The 20603-nt window shown below is 23.0% G+C and overlaps 7 protein-coding genes across 7 annotated transcripts in view; 3 read left to right on the top strand and 4 right to left on the bottom strand. All coding sequences in view use genetic code 6, as the record gives it.

Moving 5' to 3' along the window:
- Positions 1 to 650: 650 nt before the first annotated feature.
- On the top strand, positions 651 to 1712 carry TTHERM_01227740 (dioxygenase domain protein; the record flags this gene model as incomplete). The annotated part of the gene is made up of 1 exon (XM_001013439.2): positions 651 to 1712. The coding sequence occupies one exon, from the start codon at positions 651 to 653 to the stop codon at positions 1710 to 1712; it is 1062 nt and encodes a 353-aa protein (XP_001013439.2).
- Positions 1713 to 2541: 829 nt separating this feature from the next.
- Positions 2542 to 3788, top strand: TTHERM_01227730 (adaptor protein complex sigma subunit). The gene is made up of 6 exons (XM_001013438.3): positions 2542 to 2704; positions 2772 to 2955; positions 3013 to 3081; positions 3152 to 3163; positions 3298 to 3388; positions 3445 to 3788. The coding sequence occupies exons 1-6, from the start codon at positions 2661 to 2663 to the stop codon at positions 3477 to 3479; spliced, it is 435 nt and encodes a 144-aa protein (XP_001013438.1). The 5' UTR covers positions 2542 to 2660; the 3' UTR covers positions 3480 to 3788.
- A 502-nt stretch (positions 3789 to 4290) lies between these two features.
- TTHERM_01227720 (Serine/Threonine kinase domain protein) lies at positions 4291 to 7073 on the bottom strand (the record flags this gene model as incomplete). The annotated part of the gene is made up of 6 exons (XM_001013437.2): positions 4291 to 4873; positions 5042 to 5204; positions 5414 to 5526; positions 5633 to 6138; positions 6198 to 6287; positions 6558 to 7073. 6 exons carry the CDS (start codon positions 7071 to 7073, stop codon positions 4291 to 4293), a joined length of 1971 nt encoding a protein of 656 aa, XP_001013437.2.
- A 1342-nt stretch (positions 7074 to 8415) lies between these two features.
- On the top strand, positions 8416 to 9000 carry TTHERM_01227710 (Gtr1/RagA G motif protein; the record flags this gene model as incomplete). The annotated part of the gene is made up of 1 exon (XM_001013436.1): positions 8416 to 9000. One exon carries the CDS (start codon positions 8416 to 8418, stop codon positions 8998 to 9000), a length of 585 nt encoding a protein of 194 aa, XP_001013436.1.
- A 1182-nt stretch (positions 9001 to 10182) lies between these two features.
- Positions 10183 to 15534, bottom strand: TTHERM_01227700 (kinase domain protein; the record flags this gene model as incomplete). The annotated part of the gene is made up of 1 exon (XM_001013435.2): positions 10183 to 15534. One exon carries the CDS (start codon positions 15532 to 15534, stop codon positions 10183 to 10185), a length of 5352 nt encoding a protein of 1783 aa, XP_001013435.2.
- Positions 15535 to 19319: 3785 nt separating this feature from the next.
- On the bottom strand, positions 19320 to 20522 carry TTHERM_01227690 (hypothetical protein; the record flags this gene model as incomplete). The annotated part of the gene is made up of 1 exon (XM_001013434.1): positions 19320 to 20522. The coding sequence occupies one exon, from the start codon at positions 20520 to 20522 to the stop codon at positions 19320 to 19322; it is 1203 nt and encodes a 400-aa protein (XP_001013434.1).
- Positions 20523 to 20553: 31 nt separating this feature from the next.
- TTHERM_01226690 (calpain family cysteine protease, putative) overlaps positions 20554 to 20603 on the bottom strand; it is a gene marked incomplete at both ends in the record, with an annotated part of 1677 nt that continues 1627 nt past the window's right edge. Inside the window, one exon of the mRNA XM_001013433.3 lies at positions 20554 to 20603. This exon is cut by the window's right edge and continues 1627 nt beyond it. Coding sequence (XP_001013433.3) covers positions 20554 to 20603 — 50 coding nt within the window.

The raw sequence follows: 20603 nt of genomic DNA, 5'->3' as shown, positions 1-20603 counted from the left end.
TATTTAAAACTTTTAATATTTTAGATTACAGCTTAGATTAAATTTAATCAAAAACTTTTAATTTATTATGATATATCATTAAAATAAGCTATTTTTACTTAGACAAGTATTGACTTTGTTTTAATTAATTAATTAATTTATATTAAAAGTAAAATAATAAACATTTTCTAATTAAATTTTGTAAAAAAATAAAAAACTCCATGAATTTTAAAAAATTATAAAACAAATAAAATGTTGAAATTGTTTATTTTTTTTAGGAAGACCCCCAAAATTTTAAGTTTCGTTTCAAGCAAGCTACAGCTTTAGTGTATTTTATTTTATTTTTAATTTTACTATTTAACTTGCCTTAACCTGAAATATTATTATGTATTATATGTAACATTGAAATAAATTACCACGTTAAGTTAAAACTAAATCTTAAACAGATTAGAATGGGGGTCTATTTCAATAATTTAGAAGAATTTTTGTGGCTTAATATGCAACATTATTAGCTTTAAAAAACTGAGAAAATCCTCAATTTTTGTTGATAATTTTTTTTATTTTAAAAAAATTTATTTATTTTTTTCACCTTTTTTGTAAGAATAAATATCGAAAGTTAATAAACAGATAGATATATAGATAGATAAATACTTTGCTTTTTACTGATAGAAATGTATTAACCTGTTATTTTTGAATATGAAGAAATTGCAAACAGAGACAATGTTTTGCATGATAAAATCAAGTAAGCTTATGGTCCTGAAGGTGTAGGTCTATGCATAGTCAAAAATGTTCCTAAATACACTGAATACCGCAGCAATCTTTTACCTCTTGGTCACTAACTTGCTAATCTCCCTCAAGAAAAGTTAGACAAACTTACTCGTCCAGAATTATTTTATTCCTCAGGATGGAGTCATGGTAAAGAGTAATTCCGTGGTCGTGTCGACACTTCTAAAGGTTCCTTCTATGGTTTCCCTCTGAATGATACTCCTATAGTCTAGCTTGATGAAAACCTTGCTGAAAAAGGTGGAGTTATCCAAAGAAATATTTGGCCTACAGAGGATATCCCTGCTTTTGAGTAATCTTTTAAAGATCTAGGCAGATTGATGAGTGAAGTTGGTGCCCTCTTAGCCTATCATATTGATAAATATGTAAAAAGTGTCATCCCTAATTATGAAATGGGATAAATGGAAGGAATTATAAAAAATGGAAATTAGCATGTAGGTAGATTCTTGCATTATTTCGCTAGTGATGAATAGAAATTGATTGAAGATGACTGGTGTGGATGGCATAATGATTTTAGTGTTTTAACAGGCTTGGCTGCATCTATGTACACAAATAAAAACGGAGAAGTTGTTGAAGATTTCTATGATCCTGAAGGTGGTCTCTTTGTCAAAAGCCGTAACTCAGAGAAAGTTAGAGTAAAAATTCCAAAGGACTGTTTAGCCTTTTAATCTGGAGAGGTAGCTTAAATTGTTTCAGGAGGACTCATTGTTGCCACTCCTCACTGCATTGTTAGAGGACCAAAGTCTATTGGAACTGGTATCGCTCGTAATAACTTTGTAAACTTCCTTTCACCCAATCAATCCTTTGAGATGAGGGTTCCAGAAGGTGTAGATCCTAATACTGTAGCCAACATGGAGTGCTATTATGTAACTAAGCTAAAAGACAGATGGAATTAAGGAATGAATTATGGTGAATTCAGTCTCAATTCACTAAAAGCAATAAGATATTGAATATATTTATTTGTTAAAAAACATATAAAATATATTATTTTAAACTAAAATTAAAAGTATTTACTCCATATTTATTTTACTATATAATTCGTAAGTATATTATTATAATTCTATCAATCAATCATTCCTCCTCAAATTAATTCAATCAAAAACAGTTAATTTTATTTAAAACATAAAAAATCCAAAATATGTAAATTTAGAAATCACCAAAATAAAAATTGACAAATAAGATTGATCTATGAATGTTAAGTTGAAGAAATATTTAAAGAAAATTTAAAACTTCAAAGGGAAAGATTTTATTTTTAAAAAAATAATTTAAAATTTTCTTTTTTAATCAAAAAGAAATTATTTTAAATTTCAATTAATTTTTAATAAAATAGTTTTGAACAACCTACAGTTAAACTTTAATTTATTTAAGAATTTAGATAATTAGCTATAATATTATTTTAATATTTATATAAGTATTAACTTAGAATATTTATTTGGTTAAAAATCTAAAAATAATTTATAATTAAAAATATTTAATTTTTGTAAAATTATTATTAAAATTATTAAATTTTAAATAAATTAATTTATTTTTAGTAAATTTTATCAAGATAAATTTGTTTGTACTTTTATTTTAAATTGAATTCCATCAAAAAATGACAGGAAAGAGTTTAAAAAAGAAATTTTTTTTGCATCAGTCTTTGATCAATCGATTGATCAATAGCACTTAATTATTTACTATTTATTTTTAATTTTTGCTTGACAATAATTAATCGGGAACAAAAAGTGTTTGAATCATTAGAAAGATATTGAATGAAGAGAATATTAGGTAATTGATTACTTTATAAATAAAATATCGCAAAATTTATTGTATTTGATATCTTTAATATAAATAAAAGTAGCAAGCAAGCAAACAAATAAACACAATTAATAATAAAATATATAAATAAGTAGCTGAATAAAATGATTTAATTTATTTTGATGGTTAATAAATAAGGATAGACAAGGTTAGATATTTGAATTAGTAGTATTTGTTATAAAAAATATAAATATTTCATTTTTTTAATGTAATAGATTAGCTTAATACTATAATAGTTTATCTGTGTAAGAAAGAACAACTTTGGAAGGTGAACTTGTAAGAAAGTGCCTTTCAAGAAATAATACTTAATGCTCATTTATTGATCATAGAAATTATAAAGTAATTTACAGAAGATATGCATCGTTATATTTTATTGTTGGACTTGATCCTGAAGAAGAAGTAAATATTTATATCTTATAGCTGATTTCGTGATTTAATTTAACAAATTTGCATTAGAATGAATTGGCTTATTTTGAATTTATCCACACACTTGTAGAAACCTTAGATAGATACTTCGAAAATGTCGTAAGAAATTTTATAAATAATTTGTAAGTAAAAATGTTTAATGTTTTTTTAAATAAACTCAATTAAATAGTGCGAACTAGATGTAATGATTAAGATTTCAATTTAATATTTTTTTAGCAGAGAAAAAAAACTTAAAAAGGGTTGAAAAGATGATATTAATTAACTTAAGCTATAAATCAAACAATAAATTAAAATATTTATTATTAAAATGAACAGATAATGTTGAACATTTAAAAGGCACATTATATTCTTGAAGAAATGGTAATGAATGGTTAGATCGTTGAGACTAATAAAGCTTTGATTTTAGGTAATTAATATATTTATATAAAATTTATTAATTTTTATAAATATAAATAAAATTAGCTCCTTTGCATGTATTAGATAAGCAAACTGATTGAAGTTTTTGATAGCTAAAACAAAATATTCTGAAAATGTTTTATTTGTGAGCTAGTTTAAATCTAAAATCTAAGCATTTATATATCAATAGACACATATAGTTCAAGCAAAAATGGGTTATAGCAGGCAAATCAATTAATGATCTATTATTGTTATGAATCCTTTATTAACAAATTTTATTAAGAATTAATTTAAAATATACATTTTATATTTAGCATCTAACTTGAAAAATGTCAAAAAATATATTTCTATTTTATTTTGGCAACACTTTTATAGTTATTTACAAGATTTTTAAAATTATTAAATTACCTAAATCATTTTACTTTTTAAGTTTAAGCATAAACTAATTGCTCAAAAAACTTTTGTATAAAATTTCAATAAACTCTTTTTAAAACAATTATTATAAAAAATCATATTAGTTAATAGTTAAAAACCTGAATTAAAATAAAAAGTTGTTTAAAAATTTGCATTATACCATACTTTTTAAGCAGTCGCTATTGAACATTTTATTCAATTAGAGATTAGTGATTTTTTAATTTATTTTCCAATTTAAATAAGTTATTATGTACCAATAAAGTTCTCAGCTTTCAGATATTTGAATAGTAGTAGTTAAGTATGTTATACAAATAGGTAAGATAGATATTTGCTTTTATAAAGTAATATTTTATTTTTTAATATATAGAAAGTTATTTTTTATTATAATTTGTGTGAATTTATAATTAATTTTATTTATTTATTTTAAATGATGTTAAATTCAAAAAAATTATCATTTTTTTTTATTAAATACACTCAAATTGAATGGAATGCTTTGTATCATTTAGCATTGTAATCAGCTGATTACTTTTTAGTCATTTTAAGAATTTTTATATCTTCTTAGTATTAAGTTGGTTCAGTATTTAAAGTGTTTGTTTTCTTAAATTAAAAGTTAGGACTATTTAATAAAGGAGGTTTATTTAAAATCCTAGAATACTTTTTCATAAAATATTCATCTTTTTCGCTGTCTTCAGTACTTCTTTCTTTATTAAAATTTTGTGTTTACTATTACTTCACCTTGCTACAATCAACCAAAAATTCATATTCTGATTAATCAAGGGTTGGAGATTTATAAAGCAGTTTACTCTTCACAGATGACTCTGATTTTACCATAGACTGGAGGTTCTTATATTTATATTCGTTTGCTTATTCAACAACATTTTCCAAACTTATTTATCTTCCGCCAGGGTTCTTTATAGTAATAGGCTGCTTCATTACTAAACTAGCTCCCATTAATAAAGATTCTTTCTTTTAAAATGGAGCATAATCTATGTAATTGAAACTGAACAAAGACTAGTCTGTTTTTGTATTCATTTTACTATAAGTTGAATGGTTATTTATTTTTTGCATATCAAATGGTCTCCTAAATTTATTTATTAAATATAAATTTATTTTTAATTTTTAATTCATTTATTTAGTTTTATTTTTTATTAAAATTATTTAATTATTATAATTTTTAAGAAATAATTTAAAAAATTTGATTGAATAAAATTTATTTAAATTATAAAAATAAAGCTTATTTATTATATACCCATAGTTAAAACGTTGTAGAACCTTATCGATGTTTGTTTCAGGATCATCTGGTATATCGTCTTCATCAAATTTATCTCCGAAGTAGGGGTGCTAGAGGGCTTATTCAGGAGTTATTCTTTCAGAAGGATTCACTTTAAGTAGTTTTTTTAACAAGTCTTTTGCTATTAAAATAAAACAAAGAGTTAATAAAAATAAATTAAAGCAAATAAATAAATTTTAATTTCTGTTTAAATAGTGTATTTCCTCTTAAATTTTCACCTAACAAAAATAATTATAGGATAAAAATTTTAGTTAAATTTTAACCAAAGAGATGTAAAATAATTCTGAGCAAAAATATAAAGAATAAAAGGTAAATATAATAAATTTTTACTGTTTAAATCTACATTTTAAAGTTCTTTACAATCAAAATCTATTTGGCATCTTTTGTTCATTTCAATAGTTTCTTTTGTGACCTTCCCCAAGAACAAGGGTTTCAGTGATAATCTTTAGTTTAAAAAATGTAAAAAACTTTAAATAATTTTAGATTTAGCTTCTTAATTTAAATAATTTATTTGTTTATTTTTAAGTTTTTATCAAATTTACTAATTACAAGAAATAAAAAATAGCTCCAAGACTGAAAACATCACACTAGCTATCATATCTTTAACTTTTATCTCTCATATTAATTATTTCTGGAGCAACATAGCCAGGTGTACCGCATTTAGGGTAAATGTAGTTTTCAACATCTTAAAATGTAGCTAATCCAAAGTCGATTATCATAGGTTCTACTTGGTTTGGAGAGCAGAGTAAGATATTGTCTGGCTTTAAATCTCTATGAAGAATTCCTTGTTACTTTAAATTGAGTAAAGCCTCTAGCATTTGTTTCATAAAACTTTTAATAAAAAGGCTATCTATTGGGTTGGCTTTGCTTTACATTAACAATTCAGGATTTTTTTCTATCTTTTTTGTAAAAGCTATTCTATCCAGCAAGGAACCTCCATAACATACAGGCATAATTAAGTAGTAGCTGTTTTTAGACTCCCATATATCAATTAATTTTAATGCATTCTTATTTTTTATGCATCTCATCAGCATAATTTCATTATAAAACGACTCCTAATATAATATAAAAAATAAATTTTAATTAATTAGTTAATATTAATCAAATTTATTACATATCCCTTTTCTTCTTCAATTAGTTTTTCTTTCAAGAATGCTTTGATTGCAAAGTGCTTATTTGTTCCTACGAGATTAACCAAATAAACCTGATTTCATTAGAAATTAAAATAATTTGTTTTAGATTGATTTAAATAATAATTTATCAAAACTTACAAAAAAATTAATTAATCATAAATTTATAGTTTTGTTCTATGTAAAATTATTTAACTAGAAAATTTTTATTATTTTTTGGTTGCAATTATTTAATTTAACAATCACTAATTAACCTTATTAACGCAGTGTAAAATAAGTAATAGCGTTAGCCAGTATGTGGCAGGGGTTTTTTTTAAAAATATATAAATATCAAAAATTAATACAGATGCAAAGCTCCCTTTGCCAAGCTTTCTTACTGCCTTGTAAACTTAATGAAAATTTCTCTATATAACTCTCATTTTGAAGTATTGTATGACATGACTTCTCGACTCTAAGTCTGTAAAGTAACAAATAGTTTAAATTTTAACATTTTGGTCTTTTTCTATATCAGGCATACTACTGCTTAAGCCTTCTTAATTTAGACTCTTTAAACTGAAATTATTTTCTTAAACTCCTGCATTTTCTTATTTATTATTATTGTTGTTATTGTTAATGTTATAATTTTTATCATAATTGGAATTTTATGCTTCTGTTTTGTTCACTTGCTGGCTAGTCCTAAGATTCATTTTAATGTTCATAATATCTTTCTCTTACTTATTTTCAGGTTCAAGAGATAGACATAAAACGAAACCTTCAAAATTATTAACATTGTTTTTAAATTGATTATTATCCCAGATCCATTCTATTCGAGACTTTCGATTCAAGTTAAATACTTCTTCTATTCCTGTATTGAGATCCATCACCTATTTAAGAAATAAAAAACGTTCAAACATTCGATCTGAATTTATTTTGCAGAATTATTAAAAATTTATTATGAGTTCATTTTCATTTTAAAAATGTTTAAAACATAATTTTATGATGAAACAATCAAAATCAAATTCTACTTTAATGTAGGTTGAGTATAATTTTAATTTGCAAACACTCTCATGTATAATTTAATTCTAAGAGAATTGGGATTTGTTTATAGGTCTAATTGAAGAAGACTTTATGACATTGCATTCATAACATGTATTAGCATCAATAGATTTTTTTAATTAAGACTGTGTTGACATTTAAGTTTTACTCTAGTTTTTAATTAGTAGACCTAACTAAGCAATATTGATAATAAATATTTAATATATAGAGCAAACGAATTTTTTGATAGAATAAATGACAAAATTTAATATAGATAATAAATTATCAAATAGAAATATTTTAATAAATTAATTAATTAATAAATTTGTTCTTTTGCAGTTTTTCTTAAAATTATTACCTATTATTACTACTATTCCAAAAAAATAAATAAATTATATTTACTATCTAAATGAATTATTTTTAGTTTTTCATTGAAAAAAAATAAATAATAAATTAATAAAAAATTTATCTATGTACTAATAACAGTTTCTTAAGAAAATCTTATTATTAAACATACTTCTTAAAAATTTTAAATAATAAATCCTTATCAAATTTGAAAGAACACTTCTAGTTTAGATCAGATAGGTAATTATTTTATTTATCATAAAAACCATAAAAAAATTTTTTTATTATTTTTAACTTAAAAACTTAAAAAATCAAATATTATTTTAGTTTACTAAATAAAAAATATTTTTATTTTTTTTGTAATTTTTAAGAAAATCTTAAAAGCAAATTTTATGAATTTGTCAAAAAAAAAACACTAGTTTCAAAGAAAAAGTAATAGTTAAATTAAACATTTATTAATTCATTAAATATTTGTAATAAAATTTCAATTCATAGTAAAATTCATAATTACAATTCTTTTCAGTTCTCAAAATAAATCTTTAAAAATTAAAAATAAAATAAAAAACTATTTCAGCCATTAGTTTAATAATAGTTTTAGATTCCTACATCCTTTTTATCTAATAAAACAATTATCTATCAAAAAGCATTTTTTAGTTATCTTTTACACGTTCTTATTATACTAAAATGCTATTCTAAAGAGAGAGGAACTTTGAATTAAGATTGTTAATAAGAGAAGATAAATCATTAATTTTTGCTTTAAAATGCGGATATCTCAATTAATTAATTAAAAATAATAAGATTTTTAAAACAAAAACAAAAAAAAGTCTAAATAGTTTAAAAAAGATGATTAATTATTAAAACATAAATCTTGAAATTTCTAAATATCAAATTATGGTAATTGGAGATAATCTTGATGGAAAATCTTCTGTAATAAAAGGATTACTTAGGTAGAAAGAGTTTAGTTAATCTGCTTTCTAGCTGCCCTTCTAAAATTTACCCAAAGAGCTTACTGTCAATAAAAAAAAAGTGAATTTGCACCTTTGGGATATAAACACAAATTTTTAGTTGCAAGAACACTTTTCTCTTATAAAATAAACTATCCAACTACAATAGGGATTCATTTTGGTTTTTGATGTCAATAATGAGGAATCGCTCAGAAACCTTACTAAATGGTATAGGATTATACTAGAGACAACCCTCTTAGAAGACATTAATCCTAAGATTTATTTGTTATCTACAGATTGCTACCATTATAATAATGGATATAAAACTCTTTCCAAACGAGACATAGATGAATGGATTGAAGACAACGAAGTCACTAAATATATTGAGATATAAAGAGATATCATCTACAACATGAACTATCCGTATTTTAAAAAATTATTGACCAGTATTTTAAACCATATCTCTATTTATGGAGAAAATTGAATTTACTTTAAAATATATAAATTTTAAATATCCACTATCAATCCTAGCTTAGATCTTTTAGTGGATATTTTATTTACTTTGTTATTAGCTAAAAATTATATTTAATGATTAAAACAGGCCATTAAATATATTAAACTTAAATCAATGAAATTGTAAATATTACCAAATATAACTAGCTAAGCATATATTAAAAATTTACTTTATATATTTTCTTATTCTATATTTTTGCACTTTAATCCTTCTCCTTTTATTTAGCATATTAAAAATCATTTTCCCGTTCTCTATCTTAGTTTCTTTTTTACATTATTTGCCAACATTTTTAAAAAACACATATTTAAATGTTAAGTATGCATATAAAATATAAATAATCTCCTATTTATTAAAATAAAAAGGTTATTTCGCAACAAAAAATAAAATAAATAGTAGAAATAATATTTAATCTTTCTCAACTTCAAGCAATATGCTTTTAATTTAATTCCTGAGTTCAAAATAAATAAAGATTGAATTTTCAATTAATAAATAAAATAAATCTTTATTTCCCTTTTTATATAAAAAAGCATTAATTAATTATACTTTTTGTAATGTTCCTTCTAATTAATCGGCTTTTATATCAAATTCAAAAAAAAAGCTATAAATAATTAGACCTTTGCAGTGAGTATCCTTTCGAATTTTAAATTAAAAAATTTGTCTATTAATTTACTCTTATAAATATTATTTAATAATGCAAAATTGTTAATTTATTTTATCAAATTATCAAAATTTTGTTTAGCTTTTGTAGGATTATTTTTTGTATTTTCTTTTCTATTATATCTTTTTTAATTTAATTTTCAGATAAAAAAAAAAAAATAAATTTTTACTAAATTATAATTTAAACTATCTAAAGTATTTATTAAAAAATAAGATTTAACTGAATTAAAAAAATTAATTTATTAAAATTATAATATTGAAAGGTATTTAGGAATTAGATTTTTAAAACATTGACACTTAAAATAAATTAGATAATTAGTTTATAAATTTAAATTATTTTGTTTGAAAAAATGATAAAAATTTCAAACACAAAATAGCTTAATAATCTAGTGATATAATAGTTAATTAGTTAGTAAATGAGATATGTAGTAAAGTATTTAGCTAATTTTCATTAATTTTAGGACAATTAAAAATGAATTAAATTATTCAAATAATTCACTCATTTTATTCTTCATTTTAACTGTTTTATTTGATATTTAAAACATCAAAACTGTATTTATTTATCTTATTATCTTAAAACTCTAATTATTATTCTTAATTAGTTGTTGGAGCATTTTTTTAACCATGAATAATCTCTTAAGATTATATTTAATAATTTTATTTTAAATTAGATTCCTTTAGAGAATTTTCTTAAATATCTTCTCCTTCCATACTTATAATTTCATCATCAGCATTACTTTAGGATTCTCCTAAAATGTTTTAATTTTAATTAAAGGCTGTTGATTAAAATGTTGATTTTTATTTTCCTTTAAAGAAATTTGAATTTGAATTTAATATGCTTTTTAATTGGATTGGAGTGTTTAAAAGAGAATTCTAATCTTAATTGTTATTACTTTATTTAGAGTGCCCAAATCTTAATTAGTTTTATAAATCATGTTAGTTGCTATTTAAAATTCTGTTTAATTAAGTGTCTTCTGTTTTATATTCTATTTTGATCAAAAATTACTTCAAAATGAATTGTTTTTAATTATAAAAACGCAACAATATTTCAGATTAATCTTCTATAGTAGGACATCCTTTTAGTAAAAATAGATCTTATTTAGATGTGTAATCTAGCCATTAAGGAAGCTTTCTATTTTCATAGGAGGCAAGAGGTACATATTCTAATTTAAATATTCTACGCAGTCCAGATAAATAAGATTTGTTAGCCTTTGTAAAAGCTCTCACACTGGCTATTTCATGCTCTTCCAAATGGATTGATTCTCCAGAACAAGGACGATATCTTGAAGGAGAAGGATTGACAAGTCCAAGAGTATCTGCAAATAAAATTTCTTTAAGTAAATGTCTATTTATCATCTAAAATATCTTAGATTTAGTTTATTTTTAGATTACTTTAATTGAAGTTTTTATATATCTAACAGGAATTTCTTGCTAATTAGCTTCTTAAGCTGTATTTTCCTCTCCTTCCTCTATATTAAAGGTATTTAAAGCCAAATCAAAAGATTCTTTCTTGATTGATAATTAAGGAATATTACAATAAAAATATTTATTTTACTAATTTATATTAATATTATTGTTGAAGTTCTAATTCAGATTTGATGGTGAGGCAGCAATATGTGCTATTGGCAAAATAGATAAATTTGCTTCATTGTTATCTTCATCATCTTCTTCCATATGGTTGATGTGCACATAGTGCTTGTACCAATCATTTTTAGTATATTTTTTTTAATCTTTAGAATATTATTTTAGGAAATTATAGGCTTTCGCTGTCATTTTATCTTTTTCAAGAAGATGTCGAGCTAAAAGACTCCTGATTGATAGTCTCAATAAGTTAGATTTTGATTTTAACTACTCTTTATATGATGTAACAAATTAAATTTTTCCATCTAATCTGAATGATATATCACTATTAAGAAGGTCTGCTATGAACTTTTCAAATAAAAGAGATGAATCCTTTTAACTGAGATAAGTTTATTCTATTTTTGTTAGTTTTTGATTTGGTGTTTTAGTTAAATCTGTTATCTTTTTTTTTAAATCTCTAGATAAATTAAGTTCTTAAGATATATTTTTTTTAGCCATTTCTTTGGATTTGCCTTAAATTTAAGTGTCATAAATATTTGTTTAGTCTTCTGGTTGCGGACTTTGGTTTACTGTAATTCTGCCTTAATTGAATTCATTAATAAATTTTGTGAAAATCTCGTTCGCAATTTGCATGTTTTATCCAATAAAAATAGTTCTATGATAAAAGGTATGATTAATTTTAGCATACTCTGTTGAATATAAATTCTTTTGAGCAAAGATCCAGTTATAAATGATATCTTAATACTTGTAAAGTCCCAAGACAAAAACAATAGGACCGAGAATTTAGAAAACTAGGTTAAGGATAATTAAAAATGGTATTTAATTTGTTACTACACAAAAGATGTCACTTGCTACTGAATATTAATCTGTTACATTCAAAAAGAAGCAATATTTGTTATTGAATTCAGAATAACTGCATTAACCTGTAAATTTGAGGAGGGAAGGTTAAAACTAAAGCCAAAAATTTGATGGAATAGAAATATATTATCCGTTTTTTATCAAGTAAGCATTATATGTGAGAGGAAGAGAGTGATCTGTCTAGCTATCTACTATAATAAAAGAATTTTATGAAAACTCTATACTTATTGAGGTTTTTATTTCTAAGTTTCCATTTGAAAATTAACTGTTCACTTAATCTTACAAGTTCATATTAGGATTTGGATTTAAGACTAATCTGTCTCTAAATCTAAAAAAAGATGCTTAAATAATAGTGAAATTTTGTATTATATCATAATTAGTATTATCTTGTAGCTAAACAGTGACGTTTACTAATTATAATAATTCCTATATTTTCGATGTGGAATTAACGTTTTAAATTCCATGAATAAAAACCTCTATCTTGTTATTCAAACAAGCATTCAAAACCTATGGATCTCCTTCTAATTGTACTTGGTTTCTTGCACTTGTAGTTGATGAAATTAAACCATTGTAGTTTTTGTTTACAAACATACCATACTATAAATCAATAGTTAAGAACATATAAACTCTACTTTCTAGTGCTGAAATGTATGACAACTGAGATCCTTAGCTCTGAGGAGGGTTTAAATTGATATTCAGAGATGATTGAGTATTAAAATATATAGGATTTAATGTTACTGAGTTTTGTAGAACTAGCTTAATATTACTTAGCAATTAATCACTGAAATTTATTCCATTAAGGTTAATACCGAGGGGTTTTTAATATTAGAAAACACTGGTTACAAAATCAGATTTATCAAGTAAACCTATATTATGGAAATAATTCAATATTTGATTTGCCTAATCTAAACTTTAATCAACCCCATGCACAGCCTTTGTAAATACTAAGTCTGAAGCTATGACTGGAATATTTGATTAAACAACGATTGTATTTTAGATCAGTTGATTTCTCTTACTTGTGTCATAGTTTTAACCTAGAGAGTCTTTAACGATATTAAGAGAAAGTGTTTATTGAATAGGATTGTAATTCATCCAATATGGCAAGCTTTATAATTGACCATATTCTATGTAATAAACATTTGTTATTTATATTCCAGGAGTAGGCAGAAGAATCTGAAATTAATAGTTAATTTGCTATCCAACAAGCAAAGGCTGATACTTACTGAGATGAATAAGCTATGGTGAACCTGTATTTGCATTTAAGACTTATTATATTTCAGTATGAATATATGTGTTGCTTTTTAGTGGTACTGTTCTCAGACCACTTTGGCTGATTATATAGAAGTAGTCTTCTATAGGTGAAGCGCATACAGAAGCAGCATGCTCATTAACATATTAGAATGTGCTCACTATTTTTGGTTGAGTAATATCTGTATAATTAACCAAACTAATTTCACCAATGTCTAGCTAACTCACTAGTGCATATGTGTTATTCTATATAAGAGAAATAAAGTTCGAATAACCCTGAACCTAAACTCTGCTTACAATATTTAGTTGAGGAAGAGAAGTCATGTCTATTACATCAATACCATACAAGCCTTACACTATAAAAGCATATTGTTTATTAGTCCCATATTTGGCTTTTATAATATTTTCTCCTCCATTGGTTCTAAAATAATTAGCTAATTGTGGGTTTTTCTTATTTGAAATATCCACAACGCAAATAACGCTAGCTCTTTCTACAGCTACAATAAAATTACTATCATGAGAAATAATCAATCCGTTGGCAATACCGCCAAATACTCCATTTTAGAATTACCACTAGCTAATTTATATAAATTTACCTATTGTTGTACTATTAAATAAGACAAAGCTAAAATTATTATCAAACACAAAGAGTGTCTCATCATCGCTCATGTCCATAGAATATGAATAAGAAGGGTCATTAGATGGCAGAGATTAAATTAAAATAGGGTTTTTTCTATCTGTTATGTTATATATATTCATCATGGTTGCCAAAGTTTGAATAGGGACTGCCAAATAAATTTGGTTCTTACCAAAGAGAAAAAATGAATCTACAGATCCTTCACTTATATTAACTGGTATTTAATATGCTGGAGTCATAAGCTGAGGAGACACTCTCAAATCCATTATTGCCAAGCCTTAATCTTAAGAACTCTAAAAGAGAAATTAATTATTTATTTCTACAGCTCCTGTCCACCTCCATTTACTGTTTCCTGCATTAATACTAGTCGATTTTTGTACATTCAATATATTAGGTACATCTAAATTTAAATTTGGTTCAGATTTTTTAAAAGCTAGTAACGAATTTCCATTAGAATAATAAAGATACTATTACTATGAATCTTTAGATAAAATGAGGCAAAGTGAATCAAGTGAAGCTGAAATTATTTGGAATAATTAAGGGTTCAATTTGTTAGAAATGTCAATAATGTAAATTCCGACAGATCTTTACCCAATCATCACATAATTTTCATCATTTGTCATAGTAATAGCCAAGCTATCGGGTGAACTATCGTTATCAACCCACCAACGGCGAACTACTAAGGATGGAGTATCGATAGTAAAATTTGTAAACTAATTTTAAATGTACTTTTATTAAATAGGATACAAATCAATAATGCTGAATCCATCCCAATATTCAACGATCATGACATACCTTCCATCTTAAGTTATTACAAAATAACTAGGAGAAACGGAAGATGATATTGCAACATTAATTAAATTCAAAGTCTTTTGCGCATTTGTCTGGTCTTACCAATAAAAAACCATAAGACCATAATTATAATCAGAAATTATTATCCACAACATATCCTTTGTAATTTTGAGTCCTCTCAAAGTAGACTAAACAGTATAATTAGCTAAAATACTTATTATTAAATTGTCTCTATTGCTTATATCGACTAATGTAAGCAGTCCAGAAAAATGGGCAATTATTACTCGATTCTCATTTTCTAGTATCTATATTCTTTGTATTTGAGAAACATCTGTCTGATTCTAATAATATTAATACAAGCCATATGAATTATCTGAATATAAAAATTAGTATGCACAAAAAGTATTATTTATACTTAAAAACACATGCTGACCATCACTAGTTACTGCGATTGCTTAATAAAGAGGGCCACTCAACTTACCTTAAAAGATTAATTTATTATTGTTATTCGAGTCAAGGATTATGAGTCCTTCTGCCTCAGCTGTGGCAAACACAAACCCTTTCTTGCTTGTTACCTCAATGAATTAAATTTAGTTAATTCTGTCAAGAGTATCTATCTTATTTGAGTAGGTAGAGGAATATATAGAGGAAAATTACTGTAGTGACTAAGTTATTGATATTTAGATAATATTAAATAGTATTACTGTAGCTACACTTGAAAATAATTTCATTTTATATTCGGTGCTAATGCTAATCAATCAGAGAATTAAGCTAAAGTTCTTGCTTTAAAATAAGTAAATATATACATTTAAATTTGTTTATTTTTTAATTTCTTAATTTAATTTAGCGCATTTAAAATCAATAGTATATTTCTCAAAAGCATATTTTATTTAGTAATGTATATCACTCTTGCTGCGAACCAATGAATAGCTAATTTAGAAAATAACATAATTCAATTAAAAGTAAATTAGAAAGAATAAAACAATCTAACTCTACCATTAAAAATTAAAATCTGTATATGTTAATTTTCACTTAAAAAAACTGCACAGAATTTAATTATTCATGCTCCATATAGTAATATAGGAATTACTTATGAATTATGAATTTTAATCAAGATAACCATATCACTTTAGTTAATTAAAAATGCATATTAAAAAATAATTACAAATTTTCATGATAGAAATGATAATTTATTTGTAAATTATTTTTTTAATCCTCATTAAATTAAATGCCAGCTTGAATTTTATGTTGTATTTAAACTGATGAGCAAATAGCTTAATTTCTTTATTTGTTACATTTAAATAAAAAGAAATGATATTAAGTGTTTGAAAAGATAAATAATAACAAGAGATATAGCTAATTTTTCTAATTATTTACAAGTATAAACATTTTTGGTAAAAAAATTAATTTATTTGTCTTGCAATATGTGTAAATTTGCAATTTATTGAAAAAAACTCAATTTTTATAAGCATGAAAATAGATAAATTATCTTACTTTTATAAAAACTAAAAAAAATTGAGAAATTGTTAAATTTTTGATTGTGGCTCATTATTGATTTATTTTTCTTTCAATAATTTTAATTTACAATTAAAAATTGTTAATGTAACATAAAAAAATTGGTAAGAACAATATTTTGATTTATTAAAAATCCTATTAATTTACATAATAGATTTATGAAAGACTTGAAAAACTAAAATTTGTTACCAACAATTTGATTTGTATTTTCTCAAAAATCTACAAAAATCTGTTATTTTTATCAGAATTTGGCATAAAATTATGTAAAAAATTTACTCCCTTAATAACATTCATTATTTTGTTTTCATTTTAAATCCACTTTATCTTTTTATATTTTTATGTATCATCAAATATCACTAAAAGCAAAGAAAATTAATTATAATCTCTTTTTACTCATTCAGTTTTTGATAATTAAACATATCTAATTCTAATAAGGAGCGTAAGAAATTTAAGGTATTGAAATTGTTTACTACTCTTAATTTCATTCAAGAAATAATGACAATGGTATGAAAACAGTATTTAAATTTATTTAAATTTTCATTTCTTTAAAATTAAAATCAATTTTTACTACTTTTTATTCTTTTGCTCTAAAAGTTATTTTTCAATCTATTTGATATTAAAAAATTTTTTCTTTTAGATGCAAATTTTCTTTGAATTCTAAACGCTACCAAATACTATAAATTCTTATAAATTAAGAGCTCAAACCCCCTCCTCCTAATTTTTTACTCAATTTTTCTTTTTGAGTATGGGTCTAAATTAGGGGTAGGAGTACCCAGATTTTATAAAATGAGGTTATAGTAATTAATTATAAATTCTGAATGAATTAAATCAAAATACTATAAATCCCCATTAATTAAAATCCCCTTTTCCTTTAAAAAATTATGGGATAATTTATTTTATATTTTAATTATTATTAATAGTTGTTTTCACAATCATCTTTTTGATTAGCATAATATAAATATTGTATTATTAATTAAAAACCTATGAATCGAGAAATAATTATTGTAGATGCTAACTTAGAAGAAACCTTAGTAGCAATTATAAAACGGAGGTTCCACCTGACTTTCATCCTTTTGCTTCCTAAAATTAGATGAAAGTAAATATCAATAATAAATCCTTAAATTTCATAATGGATAAAAAACTCTTTCTAAAGAAGACATCCAAGAATGGATTAAAGACAATGAAGTTGCTAAATATATTGAGATATAAAGAGATATCATCTACAAAATGAACTATCAGTATTTTTAAAAATTATTGACCAATATTATAAACCATATCTCTATTTATGGAGAAAATTGAATTTACTTTATATATATATAAATTTTAAATATCCACTATCAACCCTAGCTTAGAAGTTTTAGTGGGTATTTTATTTACTTATCTATTAACTAAAAAGTATATTTAATGATTAAAAAAGGACATTGAATATATCAAACTTAAATCATGATTGTAAATATTGCCAATTATAACTAGTTAAACAAATATTAAAAATTTAATTTATATTTTTACTTTATATATTTGCATTTTAATCCTTCTCTGTTTAATTTTTTCTCTATCTCTCTTAGTTTATTTTTTACACTACTTGTCAACATTTTTAAAATATGTAAATTTTAATGTTAAATATACTTATTTTACATAAAGAATTTCTTATTTATTAAAATAAAAAGGTTATTTCAGCTTGCAGGAAAAAATAAAATAAATAATAGAAATAATATTTAATCTTTCTCAACTTCAAGCAATATGCTTTATTTTAAATTCGTTAACTCAAAACAAATCAAGATTGAATATTCAAATAATAAATAAATCAATCTTTATTTCCATTTTTTTAAAAAAAGTATTCATTAATTATACTTTTTGTTATATTCCTTCTAATTAATTGGTTTTTATATCAAATTCAAAAATAGGCTCTAACTAATTAGACCTTTGCAGTGAGTATCCTTTCAAATTTTATATTAAAAAATTTGCCTATTAATTTACTCTTATAAATATTATTTAAATATGAAAAATTGTTAATTTATTTTATCAAATTATCAAAATGTTGTAAGCTATTTGTAGAATTATTTTTTTTATTTTCTTCTATTATATCTATTTTATAATTAATATTGTTTCTAATAAGAATTTATTTACATTTTTTAGTTTTTAAATTTACTTTTCAGATATATTTGATTTTTAAAAATGTTATAAGCTCTCCCTTTTTAATTAACTAATAAAATAAGTAATTAAATTAAAATTTATTTGCTAAAAAATAGATAGAAAGTTAGATTTATTATTACAAAAATAGCAAACATGAAAACTAATTTTTTTTACAAATTTTTACAATGGATCAAAAAATTACTAAATTTTTTTTTCTTTATGAAAAAATAAGACTATTTACCAGTAAAGCTTAACAAAAATCGTTTTAATTATTTACTTTTTTATAAAAAGAGTATCAAAATATTTTTGAGCTATTAAGGCCCTCTTATATTTTGATTAAAATAATAAATATTTAAATAATGTTTAGCTTGGTATCAAACTATTTTAAAATTACAAATTTTATCTTTAGAATTTCTTTAATAATGATTAAGATATTCTCATCATGTTTTCATTTAAAAATTAACTAGTCATCTTTAATTTTTATGCTTGTTTCTTCTGTTTAAAATAAAATTAAACAAAATTTTTTACTTAATTATAATTTAAACTATCTAAAGTATTTATTAAAAAATAATATTTAATTGAATTAAAAAATTAATTTATTAAATAAATAATTTTAGCAGGTATTTAAAAATTTAATTATTTATACACTCACACTTAAAATAAATTAGTATATTTGTAGATAAATTTAATTTATTTTGATTGAAAAAATGATAGAAATTTCAAACAATAATTTCAAAAACAAAATACTTTAATAATTTAGTAAAGATAGAATTGTTAATTAGTTAGTAAATGAGATATCTAGTTAGCTATTTAGCTAATTTAAAGTCTTTTTAAGATAATAAAAAATGAATTAAATTATTAAGATAATTCACTCATTTTATTCTTCATTTTAACTGTTTTATTTGATATTTAAAACATTAAAATTATATTTGTTTATCTTATTATCTTAACACTCTAATTATTAATCTTAATTTGTTCTTGGAGCATTTTTTTGACCTAGAATAATCTCTTAAGATTATATTTAATAATTTGATTTTAAATTATATTCTTTTAAAGTATTTTCTTAAATATCTTCTCCTTCCATACTTATAATTTCATTATCTGCATAACTTTAGGATTCTCCCAAATTTTTTTCATTTTAATTAAAGGTTGTTGCTTAAAATGTTGATTTTTAATTTCCTTAAAAGAAATTTTAATTTGAATTTAATATACTTTTTAATTGGATTGGAGTGCATACTACAGAATGCTAATCTTAATTAATTTCACTGTAATATTTAGTGTTTCCACATCTTAATTAGTTTTATGTATAATTTTAGCTGCTATTTAACTACTTTTATAAGTCAATTCTGTTTAATTAAGTATATTCTCTTTTATATTCTATTTTGATCAAAAATTACTTCAAAATGAATTGTTTTTAATTATAAAAACGCAACAATATTTCAGATTAATCTTCTATTGTAGGGCATCCTTTTAGTAAAAATAAATCTTGTTTAGATCTGTAATCTAGCCATTAAGGAAGCTTTCTGTTTTCATAGGATGCAAGAGGTACATATTCTAATTTAAATATTCTACGCAGTCCAGATAAATAAGATTTGTTAGCTTTTGTAAAAGCTCTCACACTGGCTATTTCATGTTCTTCCAAATGAATTGATTCTCCAGAACAAGGACGATATCTTGAAGGAGAAGGATTGACAAGTCCAAGAGTATCTGCAAATAAAATTTCTTTAAGTAAATGTCTATTTATCATCGAAAATAACTAAGATCTAGCTTATTTTTAAATTACTTTAATTGAAATTGATGTTTTTTTATTTCTAACAGGAATTTCTTGCTAATAAGCTTCTTAAGCTGTATTTTCCTCTCCTTCCTCTATATTAAAGGTATTTAAAGCCAAATCAAAAGATTCTTTCTTGATTGATAATTAAGGAATATTACAATTATAAGATTTATTTTACTGATTTATATTAATATTATTGTTGAAGTTCTAATTCAGATTAGATGGTGAAGCAGCAATACGTGCCATTGGCAAAATAGATAAATCTGCTTCATTGTTATCTTCATCATCTTCTTCCATATGGTTGATGTGCACATAGTGCTTGTACCAATCATTTTTAGTATATTTTTTTTAATCTTTCGAATATTATTTTAGGAAATT

This window comes from Tetrahymena thermophila (assembly GCF_000189635.1).
Source record: "Tetrahymena thermophila SB210 genomic scaffold scf_8254679, whole genome shotgun sequence".
NCBI classification, from domain to species: Eukaryota; Ciliophora; class Oligohymenophorea; order Hymenostomatida; family Tetrahymenidae; genus Tetrahymena; species Tetrahymena thermophila.
The sequence above is the reverse complement of the archived record's forward strand: the minus strand, read 5'-3'. Positions and strand labels throughout refer to the sequence as shown.